Here is a 13,428-nt window from a genome sequence, read left to right as displayed (position 1 = left end):
TTTGCGATGGTGAATTTGCTTGGCTGTTGCAAATGTGTGTACCACTTACGCCCAGTACACCAGTCCTCTCCACAGTCCTGATAGTCTGAAAAATGTATAATGTACCAGAAGAGCAAGGAATACGGTAGGTACTTGCCTTACACAGGCCAAGATTATCCTTTGCAGAACCTAAAAGAACTCTAATGTTAGACAGTGATTGAAAAACACACTTCACATCATATTTCCGCAAAATACAACCAATCCTGTCCAAAATGCTCCCCTGCGTAAGGCCAAAAGTTCATAGACTTCGGTGCCACCTTGATATTGTCTGCGCTCAACCTGTGTGGTATTGTCTGCACTCAACCTGTGCGCATTTGGTCGATAGCACAACGCACATCTGACATCTGATATCTCTGTCACTATAACCCTTCTGACAAAAGGTGACTTCAAGATAACTCAGCTGACAAACTCCCAGGGTCAGAGAAGACATGGACCATGTGAACCAGCGTATGAAGTACATCTTCATGTTGAGCCAGATGGTGACAACTAACAGCCTGCAGGTATAAGTCACTGGGAGTAGGTTTCAGGTACAAGGTTCATACAAACAGCATACTCCAGTGTACCATCCACCTTCCTCCTGACCAACACATCAAGGAAGGTAATACAGCCATCCTTTTTCACTTCCATTGTCAAATATCTATTTGGGTGGATTGAATTCAAGTGTTCTAAAAGTCTTTCAAATTCTCACTGCTTTGAGGCCAAACAAAAAACATATCATCTAAACATCTGAAAGATACACAGGCTTCAAAGCCACAGACTCCGAGGCACATTCCTCAAAATTGTTCATAAATAGATAATAGTAGTTGACAGTGAGCATCCCGTCGCAATTCCATTTGTCTGCTCATAGTACTGGTCATTGAATAAACAACGACCAGCACTCTGAGCAGACAGATGGAGTTGTGATGGGAAGCCTGTTGTCACCTATGATTGCCAATTTGTTTATGGGAGATTTTGAGGAAGCACCTTGGAGTTAAAAAGCTGCATTGAAACCTGCATGGTGGTTTTTGTTTATTTTTGCAAGAATTTGAAAGACTCTTTAGAGCACCTAAATTCAATCCACATGAATATTTCTTTCACAATGGAGGTGGAAAAGGATGTCTGTATTCCCTTCCTTGTTGTGATGGTCAGGAGGAAGGTGATGCAGATGGTACATAAGGACATGCCGTTTATAGGAACCCTACTCCCAGTGACTTGTACATGCAGGCTGATAGTTGTCATCATCTGACTCAAAGAGAAAAGGTACTTTGTACCTTTATTCACAGGGCACGCGTCATCTCGGACCCTGTAGTTCATCAGCTGAGCCAGCCCATCTTGAAGTCACCTTTTGTCAGAATGGTTACAGTGAAAGACAGATCAGGTGCATGTTGTACTAACAACCAACTGTGCAGCGGGTGAGTGACAATAATACCGAGGTGGCACCAAATTCTCTGGCCTTTTTGCCAAATGCAGGAAGCATTTTGAACAGGGTTGGTCATATTTTGCAAAAATATGGTGTGAAGTGTGTTTCTCAATCACCATAGGGTCCTTTTAGGTTCTGTAATGGATGATCTTGGTTTGCTTAAGGCTGGCGTCAATCGTATTCCTTGCATTTGTGGCATGTCAGACTGTCAGGACTGTGGAAGACTGGTGTACTGAGCATAAGCAGAACACGTACTTACAACAGCCAAGCAAATCCACCATTGCACAACATTGTCTCAATACCGGTCATCCTATGGAATGTAACAATACGGAGATTCTGGCATGCACTAGTAGTTATTGTGATAGTGTTATTAAGGACACTGTTGAAATTAAATTAGCAAGTATCCTTATAAATAGTGATGGCGGTTTTTGTTTAAATACTGCAAGGAATCCTGCTCTCTCCCTTGTCAAAAAGCAGAGGGCCAGATTTTCATTAATTATTAATTTCACTATCAAGAACTTGTGACATCAATCATCTTTGGTTTGTGAGGAACAGGCGTGCGTGTGTGTGTGTGTGTGTGTATGTGTGTGTGTGTGTGTGTGTGTGTGTGTGTGTGTGTCAGTCATTGAAGAACAGTTCGTGAGTGAGCACCCACCAATATGCATAATTTTTAAAATATTGATTCCGCAGTAAAAAATGTGAAAGTTATTATCTGGTTTGGTCAACATCCAAATTTCAAGCCAAATTAAGTGGACCGTTTTAATCCGTAATGGGGAATAATTCAGGATAGAGGTGAGATACAGCAAAATGTTTTATCTAAGAGTTGAATGAGGCAAAGTGGGTCCCCAATGCTACAAACGACCATGACCTTGAACGTGACTCTCATGCTGATTTGGAGATCAGTATGATTTTTTAAAAATAGGAATCCCAATATTTCATTTAAAATTTGAAAAAAAGTTGCAAATTTTATGTGTAAAATGATACATTATTTAAAGTCATGGCAAGGTTCAATGAAGGTCAAATAAGCAAATATGTTTTTAGTTCTAGTAGGGATTAACACAGAATAGGGGAAGAATACCATAAAATGCAATGTTAGATACAAATTGCAAGGGACATTGCGAGGAATGAGAGGTGTGGGGACTCGTTGTGTGACTTGTAAATCAATGATCTACATTTTTATTATGTTGTTTTTCTTGCAAATGACTAAATAATGTTTACACATTTCAATGTAATTATTTTTACTAATAAGTACATTAACTGAAACTTAAAATTCAAATCTATCTTCCCTCCTTTAAAAACCGAGTCGCAAATAGAGGTTCTCGTGAAACAAGACTCAGCCTTCGAATGACCTTCTGTAATTAACTTTAAGGTTATGGTAATTGGCAGTCAAAAGTGACTCGTGTTGCCCCTTCCAATTTGTATCTAACATTGTATTTTCTGTATGCCTCCTGTATTATGAGTTAATCCCTAGTAGTACTGAAAACATATTTGCTTATTTGACCTCTGTTGGGGCTTGCCATGTATAATGTATCATTTTGCACGTAAAATTTGCCATGCTTTCCAAATCATAAATCAAGTATTAGGATTGCCATTTTAAAAAAATCTCTTTAACATCCAAATTATCATGAGTCACGTTCAAGGTCACGGCCATCTACAGCAATGCATGACTTTTTTTGCATCCTACAACTTTTACCTAAAACATTTTGCTATGTTCATCTCTATCCTGAATTACTCCCCATTATGCATTAAAATGGTCCACCCTGTATATGAAAAAAATACAGGAAGTGTGAGAGGTGTTAGATCTAGCAGACTCCTGCTGATGCCTGCCCTCATTTGAACAATGTAGAATGGTGTCTTCTCCAAACATGTTTTGCAACTTAATTACTAGTATGCTTGCAAGCATGAAGGCTATTAGAGAAGAAAGAGTGGGTCAATCCCTGTTAGTTAATGCAATACAAGATGGACATCTGAGGAAAGTAAACTATAATTTTGTGTCCTTGGTGTTAAAATGTGTTTGGCTGCATAAATATTTATCACACTCTGACAATCTTCACTTTGTAATTAACAAAATGACAGCATTCAAATGCATGTGACTGGCTAAAGGTATTTGGAATGTTAGAACTGAACTAAAGGTTACTGTATGGCTAGGGAGAGACAAATGTTACTCTGCAAATCACAACAGTCAAGTTAACACACAATTGTTCACTTGTATCCTATTAACATTGAAAATATGAAATTCCCAATAAAACTGTTTCCAGGTTCTGATAACATGACAGAGGTAAAGAAAGAAAAATGGGGTGAAAATGGTGACTATTATTAAATTTGCTCCCTATCTTCTTTCTTCGGTATGCAGCCATCAAGTTTTATAATCCTAGGTTATGTATTAATTCTCAGTATATTTAAAATAGCTTGTGTATCTCATGCTGTAAGTGTGTGAAAATTCTTTCCAGTTAATGCGTGCTCGTGAATCAGCACTTTGGGACATGGAAGAGAGGCAAATACTTGAGAAACAGCAGCTTGCCAAACGACAACTTAAGGATGTTTTCTTCTTACAGAGGCATCAGGTATGACCACACATATATCAAGAGTTTAAAAAATATGGTGTATCAAAAAGAATCATCTGATTAATAAAATCATAACTAATATGTTATTTGAGATACGTGCATGAACAACATACTGTTTGAAGGAGCAAACTCTCTAGTTTTACAGGGTCCCCGCTGTGCACCCTCTTCAGTTCTAGTAAAAATGGTGTTGGGACAACGGAAAGTGTTTTGTGTTCTATGTTTTATGCAGTACTGGTCAGTAACAATTGTTCAGCTGGACTTTCGTACTAGGTATGGTGTGGATCCTCATACAGCTCAGAGCATTAGATGATGGCATGAACAATTCCGGGAAACAGGTTGTTTGTGTAAAGGCAAATCACTGGGCCGTCCTAGTATCTGACACAAGCATCAAACGTATCTACCACAGTTTCACAAGGAGTCTGCAGAAATCCATTTGCCTTGCAGCTCAACATGCCCCCGATGTCTGTCAGGTGTGTGTTGCATCGACGTTTACATGTGAAACCGTACTAAATTCAGCTACTGCAAGCTCTCCGTGAATGTGACAAACAACATGAGGAGTTCTGTAATTTCAGTTTTGGCAAGATGGAGGATGACAGTTTTCTTCCACGCTTAGTATTTAGTGACGAGGCAACTTCCCATTTAAATGGAAAGGTGAACTGTCATAATATGAGAATATGGGGTACGGAGCAACCACATGAAGTTGTAAAACATGAGAGGGACTCCAAAATTTAATGTGTTTTGTGCAGTTTCATGCGGAAAGGTGTATAGTCCCTTTTTCTTTGCTGAGAATACTGTTACAGGAAGTACATATCTCGATACGCTTGAGAGTTTTCTTTTCCCACAGTTGGAGACTGATTCGAACTACTTCATTTAACAACAAGATAGGTCACTGCCACAGTGGCATCTGGAAGTGCAGGAATTTTTATATCAAAGGATTACTGAACAATGGATCAGTTGCAAAGCAGACCAAATGATTCAGCCTTACATTACTGGCCTCCAAGGTCTCCGGACCTGATTGTATGTGATTATTTCTTGTGGAAGTCTATAGAAGACTGTGTTTATGTGACTCCATTACCAGCAACAATGAATGAACTGAGACATAGCATAACAGCTTCGGTGAAAGCTGTTACTCAAGACAAGTTCACTGGACTGTGTTGCTCAAAACAAGCTCACTGGACTGTGGGAACAATTTGAATACCGCATTGACATATGCTGTACATCTCAAGGGGGGTTATTTTAAACACCTGTGAAAAGGTATGAAAAAACTTTTTTGAGTTTTCCCATTCATCAAAAAACAAAATTAATTGTATATGTTTATTAGTTTCAGAAATATAGACGCCAAATCGGATGATTCTTTTTGATACACTACATATCTGCCAGTTTAGCTAAGGACCAAATTGTGCACTATTTGTACAAATGTTCACTTCATGGTTTTGTCTTGTATTAGTGACAAGAATGGCTTCCGTCATCCTAAATTTCATGTTATAAAATTGATAGAAGGGAACAATTTCTGAAGTCACCACATCCACATCAAAATAATGTGTTCCAAATGCACAATGTTTATACATTTCTCCCTCTCAACTTTATGCTGTTTCATAATGCCCAGAAAATCCATTTACATGGATTGTAGTAGCTTGATTATCTTCTAAAAGTTTTCTTTCAGTTGGCAAATTAGTAGAAATTAATACAGAATCAATACTTTTTTGTATCCATTATTAGTATCTCAACTCGTACAGCTGCGGATCATCAACAGTACCTGCTCTTTTAGTCATGCTTGTAAATAGAATCTCAAGTGTTTGATGTTATCCTCAATTCGTTTCTCTCCCATGTTAATCTCTCCATGCTTCCCATTACTATAATCTCTTCAAAACTGCTTCAGGATTGACACTTTGGCAGGAGCCACCTGGTGGTGCAAAACAGACTTGCCATGTCCTGCACAGAACACAGACATGATAACACATTTAATTTTCACTCACTCAAACTTGGAAACTGTTGGATGTATAAAGATGGAACTAGCATCAGTGTCTCCTGGAAGGGCTGCACTATGTTTTCATGGTATTTTTATTCATAATAACAAATGAAAAGTTTATGAAAATGTATTTCTTGACAGAGTCACTGAATTTTCGACATGGAGAAACTGTTTTTGGTATTTAATTTGTGTGTTCTCATAATATGAACCAAATTGTAGGAACACCAAATATTGTGTCACATTATTACAAAAAAGAAAATAGTAGTAGTCTTCTGCATTATATACCCATATCATTGACATGAATTTGTAGAAGGTTTTTGGAAAATATTCTGTGTTCCATCCTTATGAAATACCTTGAAGAAACAATATGTTCACACAAACCAGTGTGGGTTCAGAAAATATTCTTGTGAAACACAACATGCTCTTTATTCGCACAAATAAATGAGTACTGCTGACAGGTATTTTCAAGTTGATTCCATATTTCTAGATTTCCAGAAGGCTTTTGATACCATTCCCCACAAGCAGCTCCTAATCAAATTGCATCCATATGAATTATCATTTCAGTTGTGTGACTGGATACATGATTTCCTGCCAGAAAAGACACAGTAATTAAAGGGAAGTCATCTGGTGAAACTGCAGTGACAACTGGGGTTCTCCTTGGAAGTTTATAGACCCTCTGTGGAACTTAATGTACATCAACAATTTAGGAGACAATTGGAGCAGTTCTCTTAAGCCTAGTTTACACTAGAGCAACTGGAAGCAAACACAAGAGAACGAGCGTTTGCAGAGAGTTTCAGTGTTCACTACCCTTCACTTGTATCTGTGAACAAACATCTATGCTAGATGCAATGAAAGGGAATGAGAGATAATGAGCACAGCCTATGAAAGCTGTATTATTGTTTTTTGACTCACAGGAAATAACAATATATAGTTAGGGCCACAGTGCAATTTTAGTATTCAGAGAGGATTTTTCTTCATACAAGCACACTGTTTCTGATGAAGTACGCAAAATCGCATAGGGAAAGTAGTAGTTAGATGTCTAAATTTTGTACACAAGTGTGAAAAGCTTGGAGGTAGTACAAATGAATTTCAGCTGTAGCTCCATTTTTCCTTAGTATTATCACCAAACTTTGCACATACACTACTGGCCATTAAAATTGCTACACAACAAAGATGACGTGCTACAGACTCAAAATTTAACCGACAGGAAGAAGATGCTGTGATATGCAAATGATTAGCTTTTCAGAGCATTCATACAAGGTTGGCGCCGGTGGCGACACCTACAACGTGCTGACATTAGGAAGGTTTCCAACCGATTTCTCGTACACAAACAGCAGTTGACCAGTGTTGCCTGGTGAATCGTTGTTGTGATGCCCTCGTGTAAGGAGGAGAAATGCACCATCACGTTTCCGACTTTGATAAAGGTCAGATTGTAGCCTGTCGCGATTGCGGTTTATTGTATCGCAACATTGCTGCTCGCGTTGGTTGAGATCCAATGACTGTTAGCAGAATATGGAATTGGTGGGTTCAGGAGGATAATACGTAATGCTGTGCTGGATCACAACAGTCTCGTATCACTAGCTGTCGAGATGACAGTCATCTTATCCGCATAGCTGTAACGGATTGTGCAGCCATGTCTCGATCCCTGAGTCAACAGATGGAGACATTTGTAAGATATCAAACATCCGCACGAACAGTTCGGCGACATTTTCAGCAGCATGGACTACCAGCTCGGAGACCGTGGCTGCAACACAGACAGGAGCGCCTGCGATGGTGTACTCAACGATGAACCTGGGTGCACGAATGGCAAAACGTCATTTTTTCGGATGAATCCAGGTTCTGTTTACAGCTTCATGATGGTCGCATGCGTGTTTGGCGCGACATAGCGGTGAACGCACATTGGAAGCGTGTATTCGTCATTGCCATACTGGCGTATCACCCGGCGTGATGGTATGGGGTGCCATTGGTTACACGTCTCGGTCACCTCTTGTTCACATTGATGGCACTTTGAACAGTGGATGTTACATTTCAGATGTGTTACGACCCATGGCTCTACCCTTCATTCAGTCCCTGCGAAACCCTACATTTCAGCAGGATAATGCACAACTGCATGTTGCCGGTCCTGTACGGGCCTTTCTGGATACAGAAAATGTTCTACTGCTGCCCTGGCCAGCACGTTCTCCAGATCTCTCACCAATTGAAAACGTCTTGGCAATGGTGGCCGAGCAACTGGCTCGTCACAATACGCCAGTCACTACTCTTGATGAACTGTGGTATCGTGTTGAAGCTGCATGGGCAACTGTACCTGTACACGCCATCCAAGCTCTGTTTCACTCAACGCTCAGGCATATCAAGGCCATTATTACGGCCAGAGGTGGTTGTTCTGGGTACTTATTTCTCAGGATCTATGCACCCAAATTGCGTAAAAATGTATGAAAATGTAATCACATGTCAGTTCTAGTATAATATATTTATCTAATGAATACCCGCTTATCATCTGCATTTGTTCTTGGTGTCACAATTTTAATGGCCAGTAATGTATGTTTGTTGATGCGTTTTTGCTGGCTTCTTTTTAGAAAAGTAAAACACTAATTGCCAATGACTAACATAACCTATTAACAACTGGAGACATTTATATTAGTGATTGTTTTGTCTCAGATGGTTTCTGATATCTGCAGTGACATGCAAGTATGGTGCAGTAAAATAATGAAATGTGAAATATATGTTTGACATGTTGCACCAGCTACTTGATAAAATCTGTTGCGTAGTTTGTTAGAGAGCAGATAACATGATCTCAGGCAAATCATCTCCATTTATAATCGAAAATCTCAAACAAAAGCTGGGTTCAAATGGATGGAACCAAGTTTCAGAGTGTTTGCAGATGGTGATGTCATTTACTACCTAATAGTTATGATAAGATCAAAACTAATTGCAGTTTTTTAAAAAACAAGATATCTGCATAGTGGTTAGCTTTGTTGGCTGATGAGTTGTGGGTTAACAGTTCAAACCCGGTAGCAAGCAATTACCTGTCACTTAGTGTTTATCATTTCTCATTTCTGAAAGATTCTTGAAATATGTTTGTAAGGCTTTGTATCTAGTGGAATATCAAATATCCAATGTTTATGTAAATACTAGCATTCTGTTTTTGGATTTGGTCTGTAGTGTGGTTACAATTTACAATGTGACAATTTTTTTTGTAGATGCTGATTCGACATGAAAAAGAATTGGAACAAATAAAGCGTATGAATCAGAGGAAAGAAGAGGAACTATTAAAACGTCAAGCCATTGAGAAACGTGCATTACCAAAACGCATTCGAGCAGAGATGAAAGCCAGGGAAATGATGTTTCGTGAATCAATGCGCATTAGTATGACTATTCAGCCCAGCCCTGAAGATGAGAGAGAGAAGCTTAAGAAGGTAAGTGCAAGCTTTCAGTGTTTACTTCAAAAGTTTATATAAATCAATGCTGTTAAATCTGGTTGTGAGGGTTACGTGTTTTATACAGATATTGTGACATTGGTATGCTTATTATTTAAGAATTTGACTTGTGTTATGTTTCTAAATATGTTTGTTTGGTTGATTATTTTCCCATGTTGCATTTTTAATGTTGGTTAAAGTATCAGTTGCCCAGTATTAAAGTATTCATATTTAACACTGAAGGTAATGAAGCTATGCAAGTATGTAGAGAAATGTAATTTATTTTAATGTAAAAAATAAGTAACTATAATTACAGTAAGGTTTCTCCCAGAGCAGTTACATTAAAGTGGACTATATGGGTGAGAAATTAATTTAGGAATGCCATGGGAAATGGAAAGGTGAGTACTGAGAACAGTGAGTAATTGATTGCTGTTCCTCCAGCACTCAAAGATAATTTGACAGCCCCTACTACAGAAAGAGACTCCACAGAAAGAGTTAATTGTGCATTATAAGAATAATGAAAGTTTGAACAGATTTGTCTTCTTGAAAGAAATGAGTTTCATGCATCATTATTAATTTCCATTTTATTTTTATTTTGTGTTCTAAGACATTTCGACAGTTTAGCCATTCTCAAGAAAACGTTTAACCCATTATCTCCATATGTTTTGGGTTACAGCTATTGGAGTTATCTGTTTCCCATAAAGCTTGAGGCTGTAAGTGATTTTTTAATGTGAGATGTATGTCAGCTGTCATTATGTGTTTCTGAAGGTTGGGTGTTATATTTAAGGTTTGTCCAAACATCAATATCCAGCAGTATGCAGACTAATTATGTTGTTCATGTATACTGTTTAAAAGTGTTTGCTTCACATTGATAGACCAGTGGTCTTGTTTCCTCTTAAGTTTGTCAACATAGGGGGTCTTTTTGCCTATAGGAAAATAATATGCAAAATAAGATACTATTAATTTCCACCAAAGTGATTTAAAAGTAGTACAACAATCATGTTTGTTCATTATACAGGGTTATTCTAAATGATGGATCCATTTTCAAAACTTCGTATTTATTCAAGTACAAATCCAAAATGAACAAGCTTTGTACCAGTGAAAAGAGGAAGTTTCAAAATTTTTTTCATACTGTGTGATATGAATTTAATAAATTTAATGATTTGTAATTAACTAGTTAATTAGTTAATTTAATAATCAGAAATGTGTTAAATGTGGCCACCATTGGCTGCACAGCAAACATCGATGCGGTAGCCAAACTTGTCCTGCACATGCAAAAGCATATCTGCTGTTACTGAGTGCATGGCAGCAGTGATCTGGTTGCGCAGATCATTCAGAGAGATTGGTAGAGGTGGGAGTAAACAGCTTCCTTCACATAACCCCATAAGAAATAGTCGCAGGGTGTGAGATCAGGAGATCAAAGTGGCCAAAAGTGCAGAGCCAGGTCCTCAAGTCCACTGTGACTGATCCAGTGCTCAGGAAGGGAGTCATTGAAAAAGCCTCTTACATCAAGGTGCCAGTGAGGCGGAGCTCCATCCTGTTGGAAAATGAACTCCTGGGAATCTTCCATAACTTGAGGGATCAGCCATTGTTCCATCATGCACGGGTACATGATTCCCGTTACAGTTCTTTCCGCGAAGAAAACTGGTCTATAAACCTTTCTACAGTATACAGCACAGATTGATCGGTGAGTCTCTTTCATGTTGCAATGGTTAATGTGGATTTTCCAAACCCCATATGCAAACATTGTGTCTGTAGACTTTTCCACTAAGGTGGAATGTCACTTCATCACTGAAAATTGCACGCTATAAAAATGCAACCCTTTCTGTGCAGCGACCATGGAATATAAAATTATAAAGAATGTAGCAACCAGTCGTGGAAACATAATTTATTTATCTTGTTGCAAATCGATTTTGACTGATATGTCGATGCTTATTTCTATCATGATAGAAATCTGCCAAGGACAGTACATGATGACATATCAGTCGAAATCGATTTGCAACAAGATAAATAAATTATGTTTCCGTGACTGGTTGCTACATTCTTTATAATTTTAACGTTTCTCTTTGTCATTGGGGGTGAGAGCCTGCACAAGTTGTAATCGGTAGGCCTTGTACAGCAAAAGCCGTCTCAGAACTTTTCATATAGTTGGTTGGGGTGTTCAAAGTTCTCGATTGGCTCTGTTGGTAGATTGACTGGGACTGCCCACAAAACTTTCTTGAATCCGTCAGACATGATGCTCTGACACACGCAGTTGGCCTGTGCTTTTTCCTTTGCACACATTCCGCAGTCTGTTTAAATTGCTTAAACCAACAGCTAATGCTTTTGCGAGTTGGCATTTGAGTACTGAATTTGGTACGAAATGCCTGCTGCACTGCAATTTGCAACTCACTTTTTGCGAACTCAAGAATGCAGAAAACCTTATGTTCCACAGTCGCCATCTCACTCACAGCTGACTGTAAAATGGAATGACAGTCCTATTGCTGCACGAACTCCACCAGCTGCTTCTGAAACCATCACCGCCTGCCCACCACCACCCGCCAAAAATTTTGAAACTTCTTCTTTTCGTTGGTATTGAGCTTGTTCATTTTGGATTTGTGCTTGAATACATAAGCATTTCTGAAAATGAGACCATCATTTAGAATAACCCTGTATTTTATGTTTTAAGAATTGTTTTCAATATGTTAAATGTGAATGTGAATATGCAAACTGTAATCTAATCTGCCCTTGTTCACAGTTCCAAATTGTGTGGGGTAAAAACCATTGTTTTGACAGGCCAGAACAGTGTTTGACAAAAATCTATTTGTGGGCAGGATCAAGTTTATATTTATATATCACCCTATTAAATTTCCAGCATTCCTATAAAACATAAGTAAATGTTTGATTTAATCAGTGCCTCCACAATAAGAATAGAGAGTTAATCCACAAGCATAATTTACTAATGATGAGTATGACAGCTCCAGTTGCAATTGATATTCTCTCTCTCTCTCTCTCTCTCTCTCTCTCTCTCTCTCTCTCTCTCTCTCTCTCCCCCCCCCCCCCCCCATTTAAGTTAACTTCAGTACAAAGTGTTTCTCTTACAATTATACTAATCTTCCTGCAGTTCCAAGAAGATGAAAAAAAAAGATATCGTGCTGAACAGCAGAGAGCTGAGATTAAACATCAGCGACAGTTGGAAGAGCTACGTGCTACATCTGAAGCAACAATTCGTGAGCTGGAACAACTGCAGAATGAAAAACGTTAGTATCTGTTTTGCATGATTGTGTGATGTAAAAATAATAGTTGATGCCTCTAGAAAACTATTTATTTTATGAAGTAACAAGAACATAATGAAACTTTAGTAGTATTTTCACATATCAAAAACAATAACGTAATTCCAAGTAACGTCACCTACATGCACAATTTTGATATTTGTGTAAACCCAACATAACGTTGATGCTAGAGACATATCGTACCATTGTAAGAATTTTTTTCGTTATGTTCTTTGTAAAATGTAAAAATGTGCATTGGATATACAGACCTGAAAAGTATTATAACAGTTAATATGAAGTATGGACCATTGTTTGGATGACTAATATGTTCAGAAACTATATTTTTGGTAACAGTTTGGAAGAAGAGCAGAATTGGGCAGAAAAGGCATTTAAAGCAGAAAAGCTTTTATATTAATGAGATTCTATATTGTGAAGTGTGCTTACAGTGCAATACTTTGAAGGACAAGACTAATTTTGATCAGCCTACAGGATTTGTTTGGCTGAAAGGAGTAAACAGGCTAATAAATGTCCAGCACATTCAACGCTTGCCTCTTCACACCTGGTACTTGGTTGTGAACAAGCATAATTTGAGTTAGTTTTAAATAACATTGCAAAACACATGCATGTGGCAGAAATAGATTCTTGCGCTATTTAAAACGGAAAAGTAAGTACAGTGGCATCTCATTAGCACATTTTTGAAGGGACAAAGATTGAAAGCAGAAAAATGTATTACCAAAATATACATACTTTGGTAACAATTTGATTTTTTTCATCATTGAAAATGCAGAAT

At 38.2% G+C, this 13,428-nt stretch overlaps 1 protein-coding gene across 3 annotated transcripts in view; it reads left to right on the top strand.

The window, feature by feature from the left end:
- The window catches only part of LOC124800817 (serine/threonine-protein kinase 10), a 154,649-nt gene that overhangs the window by 120,115 nt on the left and 21,106 nt on the right, over positions 1–13,428 (top strand). For all 3 annotated transcript variants that reach the window (XM_047263026.1, XM_047263025.1, XM_047263027.1), the window contains 3 exons: positions 3,889–4,002; positions 9,172–9,387; positions 12,491–12,626. In XM_047263026.1, the coding sequence (XP_047118982.1) occupies positions 3,889–4,002; positions 9,172–9,387; positions 12,491–12,626 (466 nt within the window). The remainder of the gene's footprint in view (positions 1–3,888; positions 4,003–9,171; positions 9,388–12,490; positions 12,627–13,428) is intronic.

Source organism: Schistocerca piceifrons, chromosome 1 (genome assembly GCF_021461385.2).
Source record: "Schistocerca piceifrons isolate TAMUIC-IGC-003096 chromosome 1, iqSchPice1.1, whole genome shotgun sequence".
Lineage (NCBI taxonomy): Eukaryota > Metazoa > Arthropoda > Insecta > Orthoptera > Acrididae > Schistocerca > Schistocerca piceifrons.
Note: the sequence above shows the minus strand (reverse complement) of the source record. Positions and strands in the feature narration are given on the sequence as shown.